Source organism: Vigna angularis, chromosome 1 (genome assembly GCF_016808095.1).
Source record: "Vigna angularis cultivar LongXiaoDou No.4 chromosome 1, ASM1680809v1, whole genome shotgun sequence".
Classification (NCBI taxonomy): domain Eukaryota; kingdom Viridiplantae; phylum Streptophyta; class Magnoliopsida; order Fabales; family Fabaceae; genus Vigna; species Vigna angularis.
In genome coordinates, this window is record NC_068970.1 from 14,580,933 (window position 1) to 14,599,106 (window position 18,174).

General features: G+C 32.2%; 3 protein-coding genes across 3 annotated transcripts; 1 reads left to right on the plus strand and 2 right to left on the minus strand.

The window, feature by feature from the left end:
- Positions 1-1,153: 1,153 nt before the first annotated feature.
- On the plus strand, positions 1,154-6,713 carry LOC108323899 (uncharacterized). The gene is made up of 8 exons (XM_017556713.2): positions 1,154-1,410; positions 1,551-1,676; positions 3,141-3,239; positions 4,426-4,568; positions 5,050-5,158; positions 5,391-5,498; positions 5,882-6,022; positions 6,125-6,713. Exons 1-8 carry the CDS (start codon positions 1,339-1,341, stop codon positions 6,536-6,538), a joined length of 1,212 nt encoding a protein of 403 aa, XP_017412202.1. The 5' UTR covers positions 1,154-1,338; the 3' UTR covers positions 6,539-6,713.
- A 1,643-nt stretch (positions 6,714-8,356) lies between these two features.
- On the minus strand, positions 8,357-10,239 carry LOC108333035 (40S ribosomal protein S13). Its single transcript, XM_017568357.2, has 5 exons — positions 10,085-10,239; positions 9,922-9,994; positions 9,659-9,797; positions 9,205-9,391; positions 8,357-8,678 (listed from the first exon to the last, which is right to left on the minus strand). Exons 1-5 carry the CDS (start codon positions 10,105-10,107, stop codon positions 8,645-8,647), a joined length of 456 nt encoding a protein of 151 aa, XP_017423846.1. The 5' UTR covers positions 10,108-10,239; the 3' UTR covers positions 8,357-8,644.
- A 5,128-nt stretch (positions 10,240-15,367) lies between these two features.
- Positions 15,368-16,009, minus strand: LOC108341500 (probable calcium-binding protein CML13). Its single transcript, XM_017579178.2, has one exon. The coding sequence runs from the start codon at positions 15,987-15,989 to the stop codon at positions 15,546-15,548; it is 444 nt and encodes a 147-aa protein (XP_017434667.1). The 5' UTR covers positions 15,990-16,009; the 3' UTR covers positions 15,368-15,545.
- Between the last annotated feature and the right edge of the window lie 2,165 nt (positions 16,010-18,174).

The window sequence follows — 18,174 nt, forward strand, 5'->3', positions numbered from 1 at the left end:
TCAATGATGATTCTTCTAAAGATTAAACAAAAGCTTCTTTTACTACAAGGGTGGGTCATCGGGTCGCCTCTCATCATCATGTGCCTTGTTGAGAGATTCCAACTCCCCACATGATATTCTGCTAGTTAGGTGATTCTAACTTGCAATTCCGAGCCATTTTTATGCGAGGAGCGAAAGGAAAGAGGTGAAGTAATAATAGCAGACCTCACCAATCGCTGACCGATACTGTTGTTCTTTATAGCACATCATGACTTGTGAATCTTGAAATTCAATTCATATAAGCAACGCATAATAAATTGTTGATCAAGCTTTGTTCATTTTGTTAGCTGCTGGCTTACTCATCACCCTCAATGGAGGGTCATCTTGTGTTTCTCTTTTAACAATTTCATTTCCTCATAACCTAAGTAAACCAAACTCCTTTCGACTTTGCGATTATCTTGATGCAATTTTCTCTTGAATAATTTTGATCTTTTCTAACACTTAGACATTTTCTCCCTATGATTCTAGATTCTTGACTATCAAGTGGTTGGTTGAGTAACATGTTGGAAGCTCCTTTAAGTAAGGAAAAATATACATAAAAATAGTAAGAAAAGAACTTGTTAGAATAATTACTTTGTCATATTGTCTCTTACCAATTCGAAAATGCTTCATATAACTATTGTTCTACTAAAAAAACTGTTAATGTTTGCATCAACTATGAAGGATGCAATAGTTTACTTCAACTAAGATTTGTCCTCTTGTTCATTTTTTACGATTCTCTGGACTTACGAACTGTTTCGATGGCAAATATTTAAATCAGTTGAGAAATTTAAGCTGGATATAAGGAGCCAAAAAAAAAGCTGGATATAGAATATTCGGTAATTAGGTTAATCTACTGGTCCTCTATTATGTTAAATATTAAAATTTAAGCATATTTAAAAGAATAATAATTATTCAGACGCGGAACATAGCTGATCTCCTTTTCAATGAAATACTCGTTCGTGAAGATTTGAAGCTTTGTGTAAGCTGAAAGGAGACGACCTTATTATTATTTTTGTGTAAAGAAATAAAATTTTGGACCAAGTCATAATACAACACGATATTTGGTTTTGGTTGGAAATTAAAAGGAAGGGAAAAGAGAAAGAAAGAAAACAGTGAACGTAATATTTAATTCTGTTTTGTAAACAGCGTCATTTGCGAACGGTCATTTAATTTCACGTCACAACAGAAAGGGGCCATAGGTTAGATGGCATGTGCGTGCCTGCAATCCCAATAATGCATAGACAGAGAGATAGGTGATATTGAAGGATGGGCATGGCATAAGCACCCACCCTAGCGTTGCAAATTAGCGTGCTAACAATGAAAAGCGTCTTTTCGGCGCCCGGTGATTACGTCCACTTCAAGTCCCAAGTCCCTCTTCACAAAATCCCAGTACGTTTCTATTTTCCCCTTTTCTTTCTCCGAATTGCACTTCTAGGTTTTACCCATAAATTCCGATATAGTTGCTTTTCTAATCAACAGATTGGAATTTCTACTCTTCTTTTCATCTCTTGCTTTTAAATTCTTAACAGATTGGCACTAAACAGTGGCGATATTACGATTTCGGACCAAAAGCTGTGCCTCCGCTTATATGTCTTCCCGGAACGGCTGGAACCGCTGATGTATATTATAAACAGATCATGTCATTATCCATGAAGGTACCCATGCATATTCTGATTGCCTAAACATTATCACATCTAATGTGTTTCCACTGATGCGCTTTGAAATTACCTAATCTTCACTCACTCTACTTCTCAGTGAATCTTATTTAAAATCGACTGCACTCTTGAAAGATTCTCTTGACTTTATGTTTTAATCTTAGTCATAAGTGGAAGATTACAGTTGTGTTTTGTTTTGATGCTTTAACTTTCATTCAATGCCTATTCACCATTTCTCTCTAGTCACGTGCAACTGCTTTGGAATGTGTGATAACAGTTTTACAAATGCGCACTTAATTGTTAAGATTTGACTTGTGGACATTGGGAAATCCGAGGAGAGAAATATTGGAAGACATATAACATAACGTGAGCTTTGACCCAAATCCTTAGAACAATCTATGTTAGTCAAAATGGGTCACGAGCTTTAAAGCAAGAGAACATAACTCTATCTCAATCCAAAAACTTAAGAAAATAGATATGTGGATCTTTCTCATTACCCAACCTGTCTATTTTTCCATAATGTTAGACTCCATTTCATATATTAACTTCAATATTTTGCATGTTGAAATGGCAACATCCAAGCTTCTCCTTTTAAGTTGATATGTTCTCTTTCTTGTCACAAAGCCATTAGGCAACGGGTAGTTAACTTCAAAAGTGCTTTTCTGCAATTCTGCTGCTAAAGAAGAGAGCAATAACCTAGAATCATCTAACTGCTGGATGCCTTATAGTTAGTGAAAAACTTGTTTTGAATATATAAAAGGTTTGCTAGGTATCTTTTATTAATCATAACTTGTAAGAAAGCTTAATTCTAATAGATAAGATTGAATTTTAGAAAATCATGCACAAAAGATTCTAGTTGTTATATGCACAGTTGATGGAGCCCAAGAATACATGCCAAAAGTATAGTCTAAATGTTAGATCAATTCATTAATGGCCCAAAGACATGGGGATTTTACTACAAAAGAGCAAAGAGGGGGAACACGTGGAAGTTAGAGAGAGGAAGAGGTTGCTACCTGAGTGGAAGAATGGTAGGGTCAGAATGGGATTTATAGAGTATCCTGATGATGAAAAGGAAGGCAGTGCAAGCTACGAATCTTTTCCGGCCACAGGCTTGGGGTCGTGGCTCAGGGAGCTGAGAGATATATTTTTACTTCTTTTCCTTCTTTTTTTTCCAGCATTGATAGCCTTTCTTTAGGGAATTGAATTACTCGCATTCCGACTTTTAATTGAATACCATTTTCAGATTCATTTCTTTGCTATTTCTATTTGCTTTCTATCTTCGTAACTGATATATACTTCTCTTATAACAAGGGAGAAGGGGTGTATTGAGCATTAGCAATGCAATTTGAGCTCTATACAATAAAATCTCGTTGCGTGTTGCCTACTAACAGGATTGGGCTAAATTTTGTTTATTGATTAGGTGTATTCTTGTCTTTACTTCTTATTAATCCTTATTTTGTACAGGGTTACCGGGTCATATCTGTTGACATACCTCGTGTATGGAATAATACTGAATGGATTCAAGCATTTGAAAAGTTCTTGGATGCTATTGATGTACACCATGTATGATCTCAAACTCATCTTGCTTTCTACTACTAACATCTTACTCGGATGCTAAATCTATAAATTGTTTGCTTTAGAAGCCGCATATACCTTTTTTCGTATAAAAATTTGGATAACTTTATTCCATGTTGGAGACATTGATCATTCCAGTTAATGGAAAGCCCTACGTAGTTTGTCTTCAATTAAACAGTTCTTTTAAAATCTCTCGAGGTTCTTATAATTCAGTTTTTCACATCCTTAATCATATTTACTTTGGTTGTGCAAAGTTATAATTTTGTTGGGAGCGGTCATATGTTACTACTTTGGAATTTGGATATTGTGTATGATGTCTATATTTGTGTACCGTAAGGAGGAAAGGGCTCCTAGATATTTCCAACAATTTGTCTTATGATAAATGATTTTATTTGGCCAATCATTACAAGTCCAAGCTGAATCCTATCCCCAGCCAACTAACAGTCTTGGACCGTCAGCCCAAATATAGAGCTGTATATATTAAGGCTTAACACTCAGTTCGAGCCTCTTTGAACTTTCTCACTGAAAATTACTAATTGCAAGGAATCGAATGCTTATAATTAATTAAATTGATATATCTTCTTCCTTCCCAGATTTTTTAAGCGAAGTTCTTTTGCAATAAATTTGAAGCCTCAGCATGTGAGCCTAAATATATTCCAGCCCCACGTAAAATACCAGCTAGCCTGCTTTTAATGTTATCATGGTTGATCGAGACGTTGTTACTTGTAATATCATGCTTGGTTTTTTATATAGTTAAAATTTAGGTTTTTTTGGATAAAATTCCAAATGTTCTTACCACAACAATTTCAGTGGATGTTGTTTGCCACTGGAAATATATATTTTTTGTTTGGGTAAAACTCAAGTTCTTGTGCTATTATATTTTCATAGCTTGTATCCCGTTGGATTAATCTGTTCTGGAAGTTATATCTATCAAGTATCAACTATATACAAACAAATTATGTATGATGGTAATCTGTTCATGAAATTGCTCAGTATAAAATATGCTGTACACAGTGCATGGTTTTAGTAGTTTACACAACAAATCTCTTCACTAACTGCTCAACATGTGTAGATGTCTGTCAATGTAATGTCATCTTTTGAATCTATAATCTTGTGAAATAGCTTTTAACAACTTTAGTAAATGTTCAGTAAATTAGTTTAATCTTTCTTACAGATACATCTTTATGGTACATCACTTGGAGGCTTCCTAGCCCAGCTCTTTGCACAGCATCGTCCTAGAAGAGTACGGTCTTTAGTTCTATCAAACACATTTTTGGAGACCCGGAGTTTCTCTGCTGCAATACCATGGGCACCAATGTACTTTTCTCTCATTATTGTAAAGAGTAATAATATATATGCTAGAAATTAGCAAACTGTGTGCTGTCGTGCCCTTTTTATTCATGAAAGATAAACTGCTTTGTGTGTCACCTAGTGGAGTTCGTAGCAAATAAAAGCATCAATGATTACTTTACCGATACTTATACACGTTGGACAATTATATGCTCTGCCAAGAAATTATGATAGGTAGTCACAAGGAAACTGGAATGATATCTTCAAAATTATATATTTATTCCTGTAATATTCCATTAAACTAAGCATCATCCATGATTACTATAGTGAGAACTTGCTAAATGGTATACTCGACCCTAGAATGATGAACCCCTTCCCTTAAACTTTTTGTCCAAGAAAAATGTCTCACTGTCCCCGCTTGGGAATTTGTTGTATACTTCCTGATAGTTCTTCATTAGATGTATTCTTTTTTCCACCTACTGATTCAGCTTTTCTATTGCATTTACAGTGTTAGTTGGACTCCTTCCTTTTTGCTGAAGCGGTATGTGCTGACAGGAATTCGAGACGGTCCCCATGAACCATTTATTGCAGATTCAGTGGACTTTGTTGTTTCTCAGGTAATCTTTTTCTTGCGTAATCAAATGCTTATGAGCAATCTGCAATTTTGCCTCAGTACGAAAGAATTTGTTTTTAGACAATAAATAAAGAGTTTCCATTATACTTTAGACTGCGAGATTAATCAACTATCATCAGGCACTACATTTCCTGAAAATTTAATCTATACATCCTGTTTTTTAGAAGAGTTTCCGTTTATTGTGTTAAATATTTTCTTTGATTTACTTGATTCAGGTGGAAACCCTATCTAGAGAAGATTTGGCCTCCAGATTGTCGCTGACAACAGATGATGCTTCAGTGGGACCTCTCCTTCTTTCAGATTCGTTTATCACTATAATGGATGTATGTCATCCCAAGATATAATTGCCTATTTCTGTATAATGCTGATATCAAATGAATTTGTTTTTGCATAGATCTTTTTTATCTTAAAAAAATCTTAATTGTCGAATCTCTAGATCAATTGTAATCTAATTGTTTTGATGTGCCGTGTACAAGCGCTTTTTTTTTAGTAATACTATTCCACTCTAGTTATGTTAAATTCTGCTGGTACCGGTAATTTCTATAATGCACCATCAATATATTTTGCTTGTGACATTTTAAGATAATATTGTCTCACTGCTTTATCATCATCATCATTATTATTATTATGGAAGGGTAGTATGGTACAAATTTTTTAATAACTCCACTTTCGTCCTTTTGTACATGACCTTTCTCCTTTCTTAAAGACTAATGACTACTGTGCAATTCCTCAACAACTTAAAGATCAACTGGGCGAAAGATATCCAGAGGCAAGGCGCGCATATTTGAAAACTGGTGGAGATTTCCCATTTCTTTCTAGACCTGATGAAGTGAACTTGCATCTTCAGGTATATATGTAGTATCGCACTTTTCTTATTTTACATGGGATTTGTTCTGACAATCGTGGGCTCATGGGTTTATCTTTTAACATGTCTATATCCTCATGGCAGTTACACCTCAGGCGTGTTGGTGTTGAAGCTCGGCCAGATTTGGTTCACAACATACCTAAGGGTGATCTTGGAGGAAGTCCTAGCAAAGAGAGTGACGAAGATGACTATGACAAGTCCCACGAAGACGATAGAGGGGGCTCAGAGAATTCACCTGCTGATTATGACATAAATCCTACCCCAGAAAGCTCGGGATCCGGTAATTTAGACAAGCAGCCACTTGATAATTCAGAATTTTGCCACTTGGATCATGAACACGCCTTATATGCCCTTCCTGGTGGATTCAAAGGGAGAACGAACACTCCAGGAACTTCTGTACATTTCATGTGTCATATTGCTATTTTTCATCTTCTTAATTACATCAGTTCACTGTACATTATCTGGAACTATTCATTGGAATTTAGTCAAGTTGTGTAAGTTGGAATTCTTTGGAGATTCAATGTGTCATGAGAACCGAGGGTGTGAAACAAAGCTATTGAGATTGACCGTATTGTGGATTGGATGTCTGAGTTCCTTTAGCTGGATGAACTTGAGATAGAGCGATGCTGTAAGTTATTACTTGCAATTTGAAGGTAGTGTTTAAACTGATAAATCATCAAATTTTATATTTCATGTTACAAGTATTTACGTGACCAAGAAATGTTTTGTGAAATTTTTCCTGTGTGTGTGTGTATATAATTTGACATTCTTCCTCTATTTATCTGTGAAGTCAGATAGTGGTCGCGTAACATTCTACCTTTTTATTTAAATAAGGTATTGAAATCAAATAACAGGCTAGAAAGATTGATGATAAACCACGACAATGTTGGTGGTATAAATGATATTGCCTTTGAATTTCTTAGACAAAGTTTCGCATTCGAATATTACAGATAAAAAGATAATATGATGAAATGGAAAACCTTATTTAAAATAATAGTTCAAGTTTCTCGACAGAAATTGGTTATTCTGATATTATTTACCTAGTTGGTACATAGTTCGCAGTACAAACCATTGCAGAATATTCTTTAGTTGTGTAATTCAACAGGCTTCTGCAGACAATATGGCTAAACTGCGAATGATCAGAAAATATTGATTCTCAACCAAGTGGTTAAATTGTAGACTCAAATATGTGCTTAAGAACTGTTATTAACTTGTATCGCCAGATATTAATCTACCACGTTATGATACTGATCACTTGGCCTAAAGTCCACAAATCTAACATAACCAAAGATCCCATCTTGAAAGTTCTCGACATAAACCCGCTACTATATGATTGATTAGCTTGGATTCACATTTCTTGGCAAGTATCTGACTTGTTTGGTGCATTATATTTTGGTGTTAAGGCTGATACTGACATCTTTTGTTGGTTTATCAGTTGTCATGACTTATGCAGAACATAAATAATATCTGAATCCGTAAGACTCTTCTGTATTAAGCTATATAACTGTGATTAAGTACCGCATTAAACTTCTATCTTACTAATCCATGACTGAAACACCAGCACAAAAAGGAGTAAAAAATATTGCCGCAATTGTTATAACCCGTTCTTCAAAAGTGGTAGTTCTTGACGCAAAACCTGTGCTTACATAACTTCTATAGAGCAGGGACTGTCGTGGTCAATTGTCATAACTAGCAATGTTCTTAAGGGAAAATCATTCTATACCCTTCGTTTAGTAACCGATATCGGAATTTCGCATAAACCCAGCGCATCTCTTGGTAAGAACTCTTGTAAATGACATCGTAATAGCACACGACAAATACTTCTATTTATCTTATTTATTTTATATAATTAAAAAACACGTGTAACCAAAAAAAGAGATTCAATATAAATACAAAAACATTACAAATAAAATTCAATAAAATATCCAAGTTATATTTTAAATTATAACAAATCATCAAAGTCAGGATATATTATTTACGTTCCAATAGAAAAAACAAATCCTTACACTGATTAAAATATGCAAAATTATATTCACAACCCAAATTGTGTATTCAAATTTTAAGTACTAAATCAATGACAACTATTTCGATTTTTAAACTACATCCTTGACACTCCAAATTATTGGAACATAAGGATTGGCCAAGCGAAAACATGACATAGCAACAGTATTTGGGGACTACTTTTCAAAAACTTCAGTATTAAAAAATAACCACCAAAGACTAACTCACTTTCACTTGCATTTGTAACGATCTATCGGAAGCTAACTGTAATGCACAGATATATGGTACTTAAAGCAGTAAACATTGCGATCCATCAAAAGTCAAAACTTCTCAGCATATATATTACTCGAAATTAAAACCAAAAACCGCAGTCAGCCATCTCTTTAAAAAGACAACCTCCAACAGCTAAAACAAAATAAAAACACCACATTGATAAATAGACTTAACTACTTGGAAGTATCTTTCTCAGTCTAACCACAAGATCTTAGCGAATCTAAGACCACATTACCTATCCAGCCTAAATAAACATCAAAATGATCTGGCAAATTGCTAGCTCAACAGCTACTGCAAGGCAGTAAAAACCATGAAAGGTGCATGCATTCTCTAAGCAACCAGAGTGCTAGCAGTTGTTGATTCACTGCAAATATTAGAAGCGATCAATAGCAGGACAGGGACAGTGCAAACAGGTAAACAAAATAGACAATATCGGACTTCAGATTACCAATACATAAACAATGAACAACAATAGAAATTCAATTTGGAAATATTCATTTCTATGTAACATCCAAATGATATCAAGTATGCACACAACACTTCAAGGAAAATGTCTATCAGCATGACACTTTTATCAGTTTTGACCTTTTGGTAACATATCTAAAAAACAAATGATAAACTGAAAAACTATATAAACCGCCCATCTCAAATAAATACTTTAAAAGTGCTTGCAGAAAATAATAAAAGTATTTGTTACACATAAGTTTAACAACTTAAACTGAATGATACAAGAAAAATGCTCTAATCTGTGTCAGGAGAGGCAGAGAAAAGGTGAAGTTAACCATTTCTTTTCAGTTCCATTCCATTGTTTACATCATAAAAGCATCAATAAAACAATAGCATATTAGTCATCCGTGCAACAAAAAGGTGAAGGGTTTGAATGCACTTACTACTTCCAGACAGGTGGGAGCTTCTTGGTCTTCTTGTAGTAGCGAGCAAGACGGTGGATTCTGCTCTCCACTAGAATCAACCTAAACTTCGAGTCCTTGTCCTTTCGGTTTCTCTCCAGATGCTTCCTAATAGAAACTGCCTTCTTAATCAAATGGTACAGATCCTCTGGAATTTCAGGCGCAAGTCCTGAAAACAAATACCAAAAAAATTCATCATAACTATTAGTGAGGTAACTATAAACATATTTTTATTTTATCATCCCACTTTAAGTTTTCTTACTAACTCACTTCGTTAATCATTCACATCCCTCATCACATTTATCACTCGGTCTCGTATTTTTTTCTTTTCTTTCTATCTCTCTTCCTTACAACTGTCCATTAGCATTTTCCATATTACAATGGCATAAAAGATCAATAGAAATTGTAAGCATTGTCGCAGAGAGTAAGCACAAACCATGAGCTTTGAGGATCCGAAGGATTTTGCTGCCAGTGACGCTCTTCACCTGAGCAATACCATGAGAATCTCGAAGAATGACACCTATCTGCGATGGGGTTAAACCCTTCTTCGCGAACTTACAGATGTTTTCATCCACCTAGAAAAATTAAAAGATGAGAAAAACAGATTACATAATAAAAAAAAAAAAGATAAGAAAACAAGAAACAAGGATATACAAACATAATCTTTGAGCACAGATAAATAGAGAGATAGAAAGCTACATCTTGCGAAGAGATCTTAAGCCAACTGGGAGGTGTCCTTTTGTAGGGCAAAGCAGAAGAGGATATACCCTTACTGCAAACCAAAAAAAAAAAAGCTTTGATTTCGAATAATGGAAAAGAATAGAACGAAATTGATGAAAGAATTTGACAGATTTGTACGAACCCGCGGCTGTGCATACGACCCATGGCTGGTGTTGTGACTTAGTTGAAGCTTTGCTTCTTCTGATTAGGGTTGCGACGCTCTTCGGCACACTCCACTCTGAAAAACCCTAGAACCTGCGCCCTTGTCTATTATTTATAAATGAAACAGCCACCCCAAATAATTACTAAAATTTGTATTAGAATTATAAAAATATTAGTATAAAAGTAATTATAAAAATAAGTATTTTTTTATTAACTTCTACAATTCTATAATTACACATATCCACTTTAAGCAGGCTTTTACAAATTAAGTAAAATATATATATAAAGTATATCCTTTTAAATGTTTTTTTGGTCATTTTTAATTATACTATTCTATCTTTTATTTAATTAAAATAATTGTATTACTTAAAAATATATGTAAATTATAATATTTTGACAAAAAAGTCCTAATTCTTCAACTCAAGAATAACTATATAATTATTTAACTTTTTATAAAGATATTTTCTAAAACGATAAAAGTTGAGTGTGTTTGCAATTGTAAAATTTAGATAATAAATTCAGTTTTGTTCATATATATAATATTGGTAATAGAATATGTATACTAAAATGTGTTAAAAGAAAAATGGCTATAGATAAGTATTACTTTTTTTAAAAAAATAACATGTATTTAACAAAATTATGTAAAATAATAAATGAATATATGATTAATTTTTAAATCAAATTTAAATATTAATAAATGAGATGGTTTCAATAATTATAGATTTATATTTTTTAATTAATTTAATACTTTTATAATTTAAAAAAATGTATCAATTAAATTTTAAAGAAAAATTGTGTAAAAAAACTTCATTATAATTTAGATAATTAGTATTTTTGATAAATAAATAACATTTAGTAAAAAAATTTAAAAAAAGTAAACAAGTGCATTAAATCAATAATCAAAAAATTGTATTAATGAAATAATAATTACAAGGTTTGAGACGTTTTTAACATGATCAAGAACATAATGAACATCGACCTCATAATTGGATTTGCAACAAGCAAAACAACCTCCTGATTATCAGAGTATAGTAGATGATAACAATACTATGATAAGACACAATTCTTGAACAAGTAATTGCAACTACGAAATCTCAACAATATCATAAGCAATGCTTTTATATTCGATTTTAGTATTGTTTTTAAATATAGTTGTTTCTTTCTTTGACGTGCAGTAACCAGATTTTATTTACAATCATTGAATCTTAACTCCTATCCACATCAATGAAACCTTTCATGGAACTATCTAAAGTGGGAGAAAGACTTATGTCATGTCTTGTTGTACCTGCAATGTAGCGTAAGATTCTTTTAACCATTTTCCAGTAGTGTGATTGAGTGTTTACATATACTGGCATATCTTGTTAACAACAAAGGTAATGGTCGATTTGATGATTATGAAGTATTGAAGAGACCTTATTATCTGACGATATATATAGTAGAATCTTGGAAGATAAGGGATGCATAATTAGTAAGTGATGATTGCAAATTTATACCTTCATTTAGTTTTTAATATTGAATTCTTAATTGATTTTATGATTTAAAAAAATGTTTTAAATATGATTTTTTGTAGTTGGATTTATTGAGCATAAGATACAAAAACATGTTAAAAATAACTTTTTAATTGCATAAATATTATTGGATATTTTTAGGTGTGTTAGTGTATGTACAACTAAGTTGAGCTCATGAATGTATAAATAAATTGGTTAAAATTTCATAACACCTTAAATAAATCCAAAAATAACAAATAATCAACATCACAAAACATCAAGTCAATCATTGCATAAAGAATGCAAGAAAAACATGAAAAAATGAGAAAATTTGGCTAAGTTAGGAAAAGGAAACAGACAACAAAAATTGGACCTTGTTGTTTTCTTAAAGTAGATTGATAATTGATAAATGTTTATGATAAAAGATAATATGAGAAAAAAATATTTTTAGATATTTTGTTTGACATTTTCAAACAATTACCTTATTTAACTATATCAAAAGATAATATTTGTCAATTCTTTTTTAATCTCGCAATATCTTTTTTAATCTTTTGAGATTTCTACAATAATCAAATATATCTTGAAGATATTGAATTATTTATAAGATATTTAGAGGATATTAAGAATATTACAATAACATAAAAGAATAAAACAAAGCTTAATCCAATTTTTATATAAAGAGACTTAGAAAACATCTTTGGGGGCCTAGTTTTGTCCTCTCTCATTTTTCATGTTCTCCATCCTATTTTTTTTGTTATTTCTACATTAAATGGAGTACTCATCCTCATAGGTTGATTTTGATGTAATTTCTTAATGGATTCTAAGGTTATAATGCAATAATTGATTTGTTCTTTTAAGTATTGTTGTGATTTATATTTTTCTATATTTTTTGTCTCTTAATCAAATAAAAGTAATGATTTGTCAATAATTGATAATGTATTTTTATTAAAGTTGAAAACTTTAGCAAGAATTAATCAAGAATGTATTAGGATACACACAAAGTCCCACATTGGATAAAACAAAAGATGGACATGAGTTTATATACACATAAGATACCTCCTATGATAAGATGAGACCCTCGCAATGATATGTATTAATGTTTTTTTATCTCTTTATCTTTCTCCATTTTTGTTTCTTTATTTATTTTATTATCTAATCTTTTATTTAATTTGTTTATCTTAATCTTCTTTTATTACTTTTATTATTTTTTTCGACTAACCTTTTTTGTATATTTTTTATAAGAATTAATTTGTTAGGAATTAATTATGTAATCATTGGGAGATGACTTAGATTTGACTTTACCCTTTCTATTTATTGGCTACTATCTTAGCAATATTGAAGTTGTTATTGTTTTTAGTAATATTAATTTGATTACATCAACGACAATGTTATCCGTGAGCTTAAGAAAATATATCATTAGTGAATGTTGTGGTTTAGTTGTTATCATTTGAGCTTTAGCCAATATACTGTGCATATATTTTGTCTATGAGAGATGAAGGAACCCATAAAGTAGCCAATTTGCCTTTATCCTAAGGAAATAATGGAGAAGACCCAAATCCTTTAAGGAGAAAGCTTTGTTCAAGGTTGCAATAAGGGTAATGATGGTAGATCTTGAATTCTTTATCACAAGAATGACATCATCGTAGATTATAATAAATAATACCGATGATTTATCAAAACGAATGAAAAGAGAGGGATTACTCTTTGTCAAAGTAAAGTCAAGATGTGTTAAAGTGTTACTTAGCTTTTAATGCCAAGCACAAAGTGCTTGTTTGAGACTGTAAATAACTTTGTTGAGACAACTTGAGAGAAGTTAGTCGAAAATTCTAGTGGTAGGATCGTGTACACGAGTTTATGATGATTGTGATGCAGGAAGACATTGTTAATATCCGGAACGATGTGAAAGGTGGCTGGTCTGCAGACCCATGGTCACATCATGTACTCGTTTGAGCCCCAACACCAAACTTGAACCAGCGCGTTTGATACCAATTGTAAGGAAGGTCAACACACACATAGATCTTCACAATGATAAGATATTATCCGCTCTAGGTCAAGCCCTCAAAGATTTACTTTTAGTACCACTTCAAAAGACCTTTTACCAATGAATGTATCTTATGTATATATAAACTCATGTTCATCTCCTATATTATCTGATGTGAAACTTTATTTATATCCTACCAAAATGTTGATGCCATCAAGAAAATGTAGAAAATTGAAACCTTTGATTGGAGCGAGAACCTGATGACGACATAGGAGAAAATTTTCATCATCTAATTTGGTAATCATTGGTGTGGTGAAAGTATGGGGTGCAAGGGTGGATGATGGAGTAAAAAAAATTTGATTGATGGAAAGGGTTTAAGAACTTTCATAAATTATGACAACCAAGCTTCAAATACCATGTGAAAAAAAATGTATGAAAAATTTTATTACGATAAAAGTTGTATTTTACAGAAATAACACACAATGCTTTATATAAAAGATAGAAAAAGAAAATGTCATACAAACTATGCAGATAAGAAAAAAAAATGGAAAACATAACCAATATATTCTAACATATTTTAACTGAACTAATTAAAATATGATTGAGTTTGACTTAATAGTGTAGACAGGTATAATACATTTTTCTCATTATGTAATGTTTTTCAAATAAATAAACAAATAAAGAAGATATTGAAAAACGGATAGATTTGGGAAAAAAAGTACAAAATATTAGGAGAAACAAATGTGGTTTACCAACTTCAAAGCTTGACTACTTCATCCTACACATTTTTTTTTATCGTATTCTTGTAATTTATTTATATTTATATAGTCTCAGAAACCTTTTAAATTGAACCCTTGAATAGTTGGTCATTAAGGTTTTGTAAGACCTTCTATTTTTTTTTTTGTAAAACCATAACTGTTTGTTTATTATAATTTAACTATTTTAAACGTTAAAGGATCTATTAAAATATTATAAAAAAATAAATTACAAAGCTATTTAGTATACATTGTATTTTACAAACTTAAAGAAAATTGAGTTCGCTATTTATGAGAATTTTACATATAGTAAAGAACAGAGAAGTAATTTTAATATAATAAAACCTAATGAATTACAAAGTTATTTATTAAGATCGGAAGTGCAAATCAAAAGAAAGTTAAGTTAGGAAGAAATTCACTGTTAAAAACTTTCACAAAATTTCAATATAGTAATACACTGTAAAATAATTAGAATGGAAAAACATATCTCTAATTTTTTATTTACATTTGTTTATTTGAGAGGGAGATCAATCCTTGATGTGATTAAAGACAAATATTAGTAGTACTATGTTTTTTCAGTAAACTCATTCATTTGATAAAGCTAACATCTCATTCTTAGTGCTCTCAAATCAAAATCATTAAACATATACAGACCTACCCATAAATCATACTCTTTTGGTCCATATCTTGTTAAAAGCATCCGTGACTCTTCCATTTTTCTGTGATAATTGTCATTATATATGTATTTTACATAATTAATTGCTGTAATAAATTATTACAAAAATTTAAACAACTTGTGTTTGTCCAAACTACATTATCTTGTATGATCTCGTCCAAGTTTGTTACAAGACATAAATACATAAACAGTCTTACATCTTCCAAGACCAAACTTAAGGGTTGTTTAGAAAAAATTTTCTAAAAGCAAAGGACATGATCAAGAACGCGAATTAGAAAAAGAATCTAAATTTAAGAAGCAATCATCTTCACTCCTCATACACATTACAAAATGATTTATCTTTCAACCGTGATATACAGAGACAAACACAAATAATTCCTTTCATGTTATGAATTATAAAAAACAAACAATTATAACCACTGTAAAAACCTTATTAATCACTAACCATAGCAATAGCAAATTACTAAATGAAAAAAAATAAATGAACACAACTGAATTAACGATTTGTTACGTGAAAAAGAAATAAAATTGGCAATTTGATCTCACTTAACGACCATTTTGGTGATGAAATCTTCGTAGCGGATCTTACCATCAGAGACGACGTTAGCCTCATTGATCCATTGGTCAAACTCAGAAGGTTCGAGTTTCTCGCCAATGCTGGTGAGAATATGACGAAGGTCGGCGACAGAGACGAAGCCAGTGTTATCCTTGTCGATCACCTTGAAGGCATCACGAAGCTGACGATCAAAAGGTTCAACCTTCAAATGTTTTCCCATCAGATCCAAAAACCGTGAGAAATCAAACGGACTGCTGAGCTTTTCTTCAGCCACAATGGCCTTTAGTTGGGCTTCGGTTGGGTTTCCGCCCAAAGATCGCATCAACACACCAAGCTCCGATGGAGCGATCAGACCATTACGGTTTGTATCGAACAACGTGAAAGCTTCCTTCATCGCTGCAACTTGTTCATCGCTTAACTCTTTACCCATTTTCTCTCAACTTTACACCCTTTCTCATGCAATGCTAAAATGAAACTTCTTTCCACCAATGTGTCCCTTTAAAACAAATTAAATTAATAATTCTATCATAAATTCCATTTCATTCATACAAGTTACAATACCAGATTGTATTATAACAGTTACCAACTAAAGTAACATGTAATAATTACTAAATCAAAACCAATGCACTTAGTTTATCCATTTTATTGTGTAATTATATGTATAATTCCTATGTAATATTTATCCAAAATATTTTTATCTATAAGCAAATTAAATTGTTAATAAATGAATATTAAACTTAATTCTCACAACATCAATTTTTTGTAAGATAAAATTTTTATATAATGTAAATCAATCTTATTTTTAGTTAATACGATAAATTTTAGTTAATACAATACTTCTAATATCATCACCGTTTCAAATGTAAAACTAAACATTACTTTTTTAAGGTAACGGAATATTACTTAGAAATATTATATTCTTAGTCACCTTTTAGTTGGTAGAGTTCGTTGAAAAAAATTATAAATAACTACAAAAGCTTAAAAAAATATAGAAGAAGTTAGAAAGATAAATATGTAAATAAAACAGGGAAAAAAAAGAGAGTATAGTAGCATACGTGTGTCAGAAATATTCTTCTCCATGTGCTGTAAATTAAAATAGATATAAATAAGTCACAAGTGGTGACTATCAAATATTTAAATCCAAGCATACTATATACAAATCCAATTTGTATGTAAGAGTTTGACCTCTATTTTCTCCACAAATTCTTGGCTGAATATATATGGTTCAATGATTTCACTTAATGTGCCTTCCTTGGATCCTACCATCTGTTTGTATGAAGTGTTGTTCACATTCTCTTCCTCATTACTGCAATCATCAATCTTGAACTCCATCTCTGCTGGAGTAGTTGCAGAGCTCCATTTTAAATTTCTTCAATATTTCAATAGCATATTTATGCTGATGCAATATCATTTCTCTACTATCTTCAATGAATTCCATTCCCAAGAAGTATGTCATCTTGAATTCAACCATCAAAGTCTCCTTAAAAACTTCTATCTCAGTAACACTACTCCTTGTGATCAAAAGATCATCTACATAGATGCACATTATCAACAAATCAATTCCATTTTGGTGCTTTACATACACACCATGTTCAACTGAACATTTCTGGAAGTCGTGTTTATGCATAAATGATTCAAGATGATCTTCTAGGGATCTGCTTCAAGCCATATAAAGCTTTTCTCAGTTTATAAACCTTGTGTGGATTGTCTTGAACCTCAAATTCTGGTGGTTGTGTAACATACATATCTTCTTCTAGTGGACCATTTAAAAATGTAGACTTCACATCCAGTTGAAACAAGGGCCTCCCTCTTCCATTTGCTGATGCCACAACCAATCTTATGCTTTCAATCCTTGCAACTGGAGCAAACACCTCTGAGTAGACCAATCTTCGTTTCTGCAAAAAAATCCCTCGCAACCAATTTGGCCTTTCGTTTAGAGATAGATCCATTAGGATTTTGTTTAATCTTGAACACCCATTTGACATCAATCGGTCTTCTGTCATTGGGTAATTAAGTTAAAAACCATGTCTCATTTCTCTCAATTGCTTCTAACTCTTCTACCATAGCAGCTCTCCATAACTCTTGATTCAATGCTTCTGCATAATCAATTGTTTCGGCTTCTGCTAATACAGCAAAGTGCACAAGATCACCTTCATGTCACTGCACTATCAGGATACAACTCAAAATCCAACAATGTACGTGTGAGACTTCTCTGCCTGGACTGCCTCTACTGTTGTCTAGGCTACTGGACAGACTCATGTTGAGAGGCAGATTCTTCACCTTCATCACTTTGTACATCACCTAGTATTACTTGAACTTGTTTATCTTTGAGACTGCTACAACTAGACTTCCATTCCCAAAATTCTGCCTCATTCACCACTACATCTCTACTGATACACAATTCTTTGTTATAGGATTATACAACCTATAACCTCGTGAATTATAATATCTCACAAGCATCATAATCTCACTTTTGTCTTGCAACTTTCTTCTTCTTGCATCTGGAACATGATTGAAGCACAATGAACCAAATGCTCTAAGATGATTCAACACAGGTTTGTTGCCAGACCAAACCTCTTCTAGAATCTTATCTTCCAACTTCTTTGTAGGACACT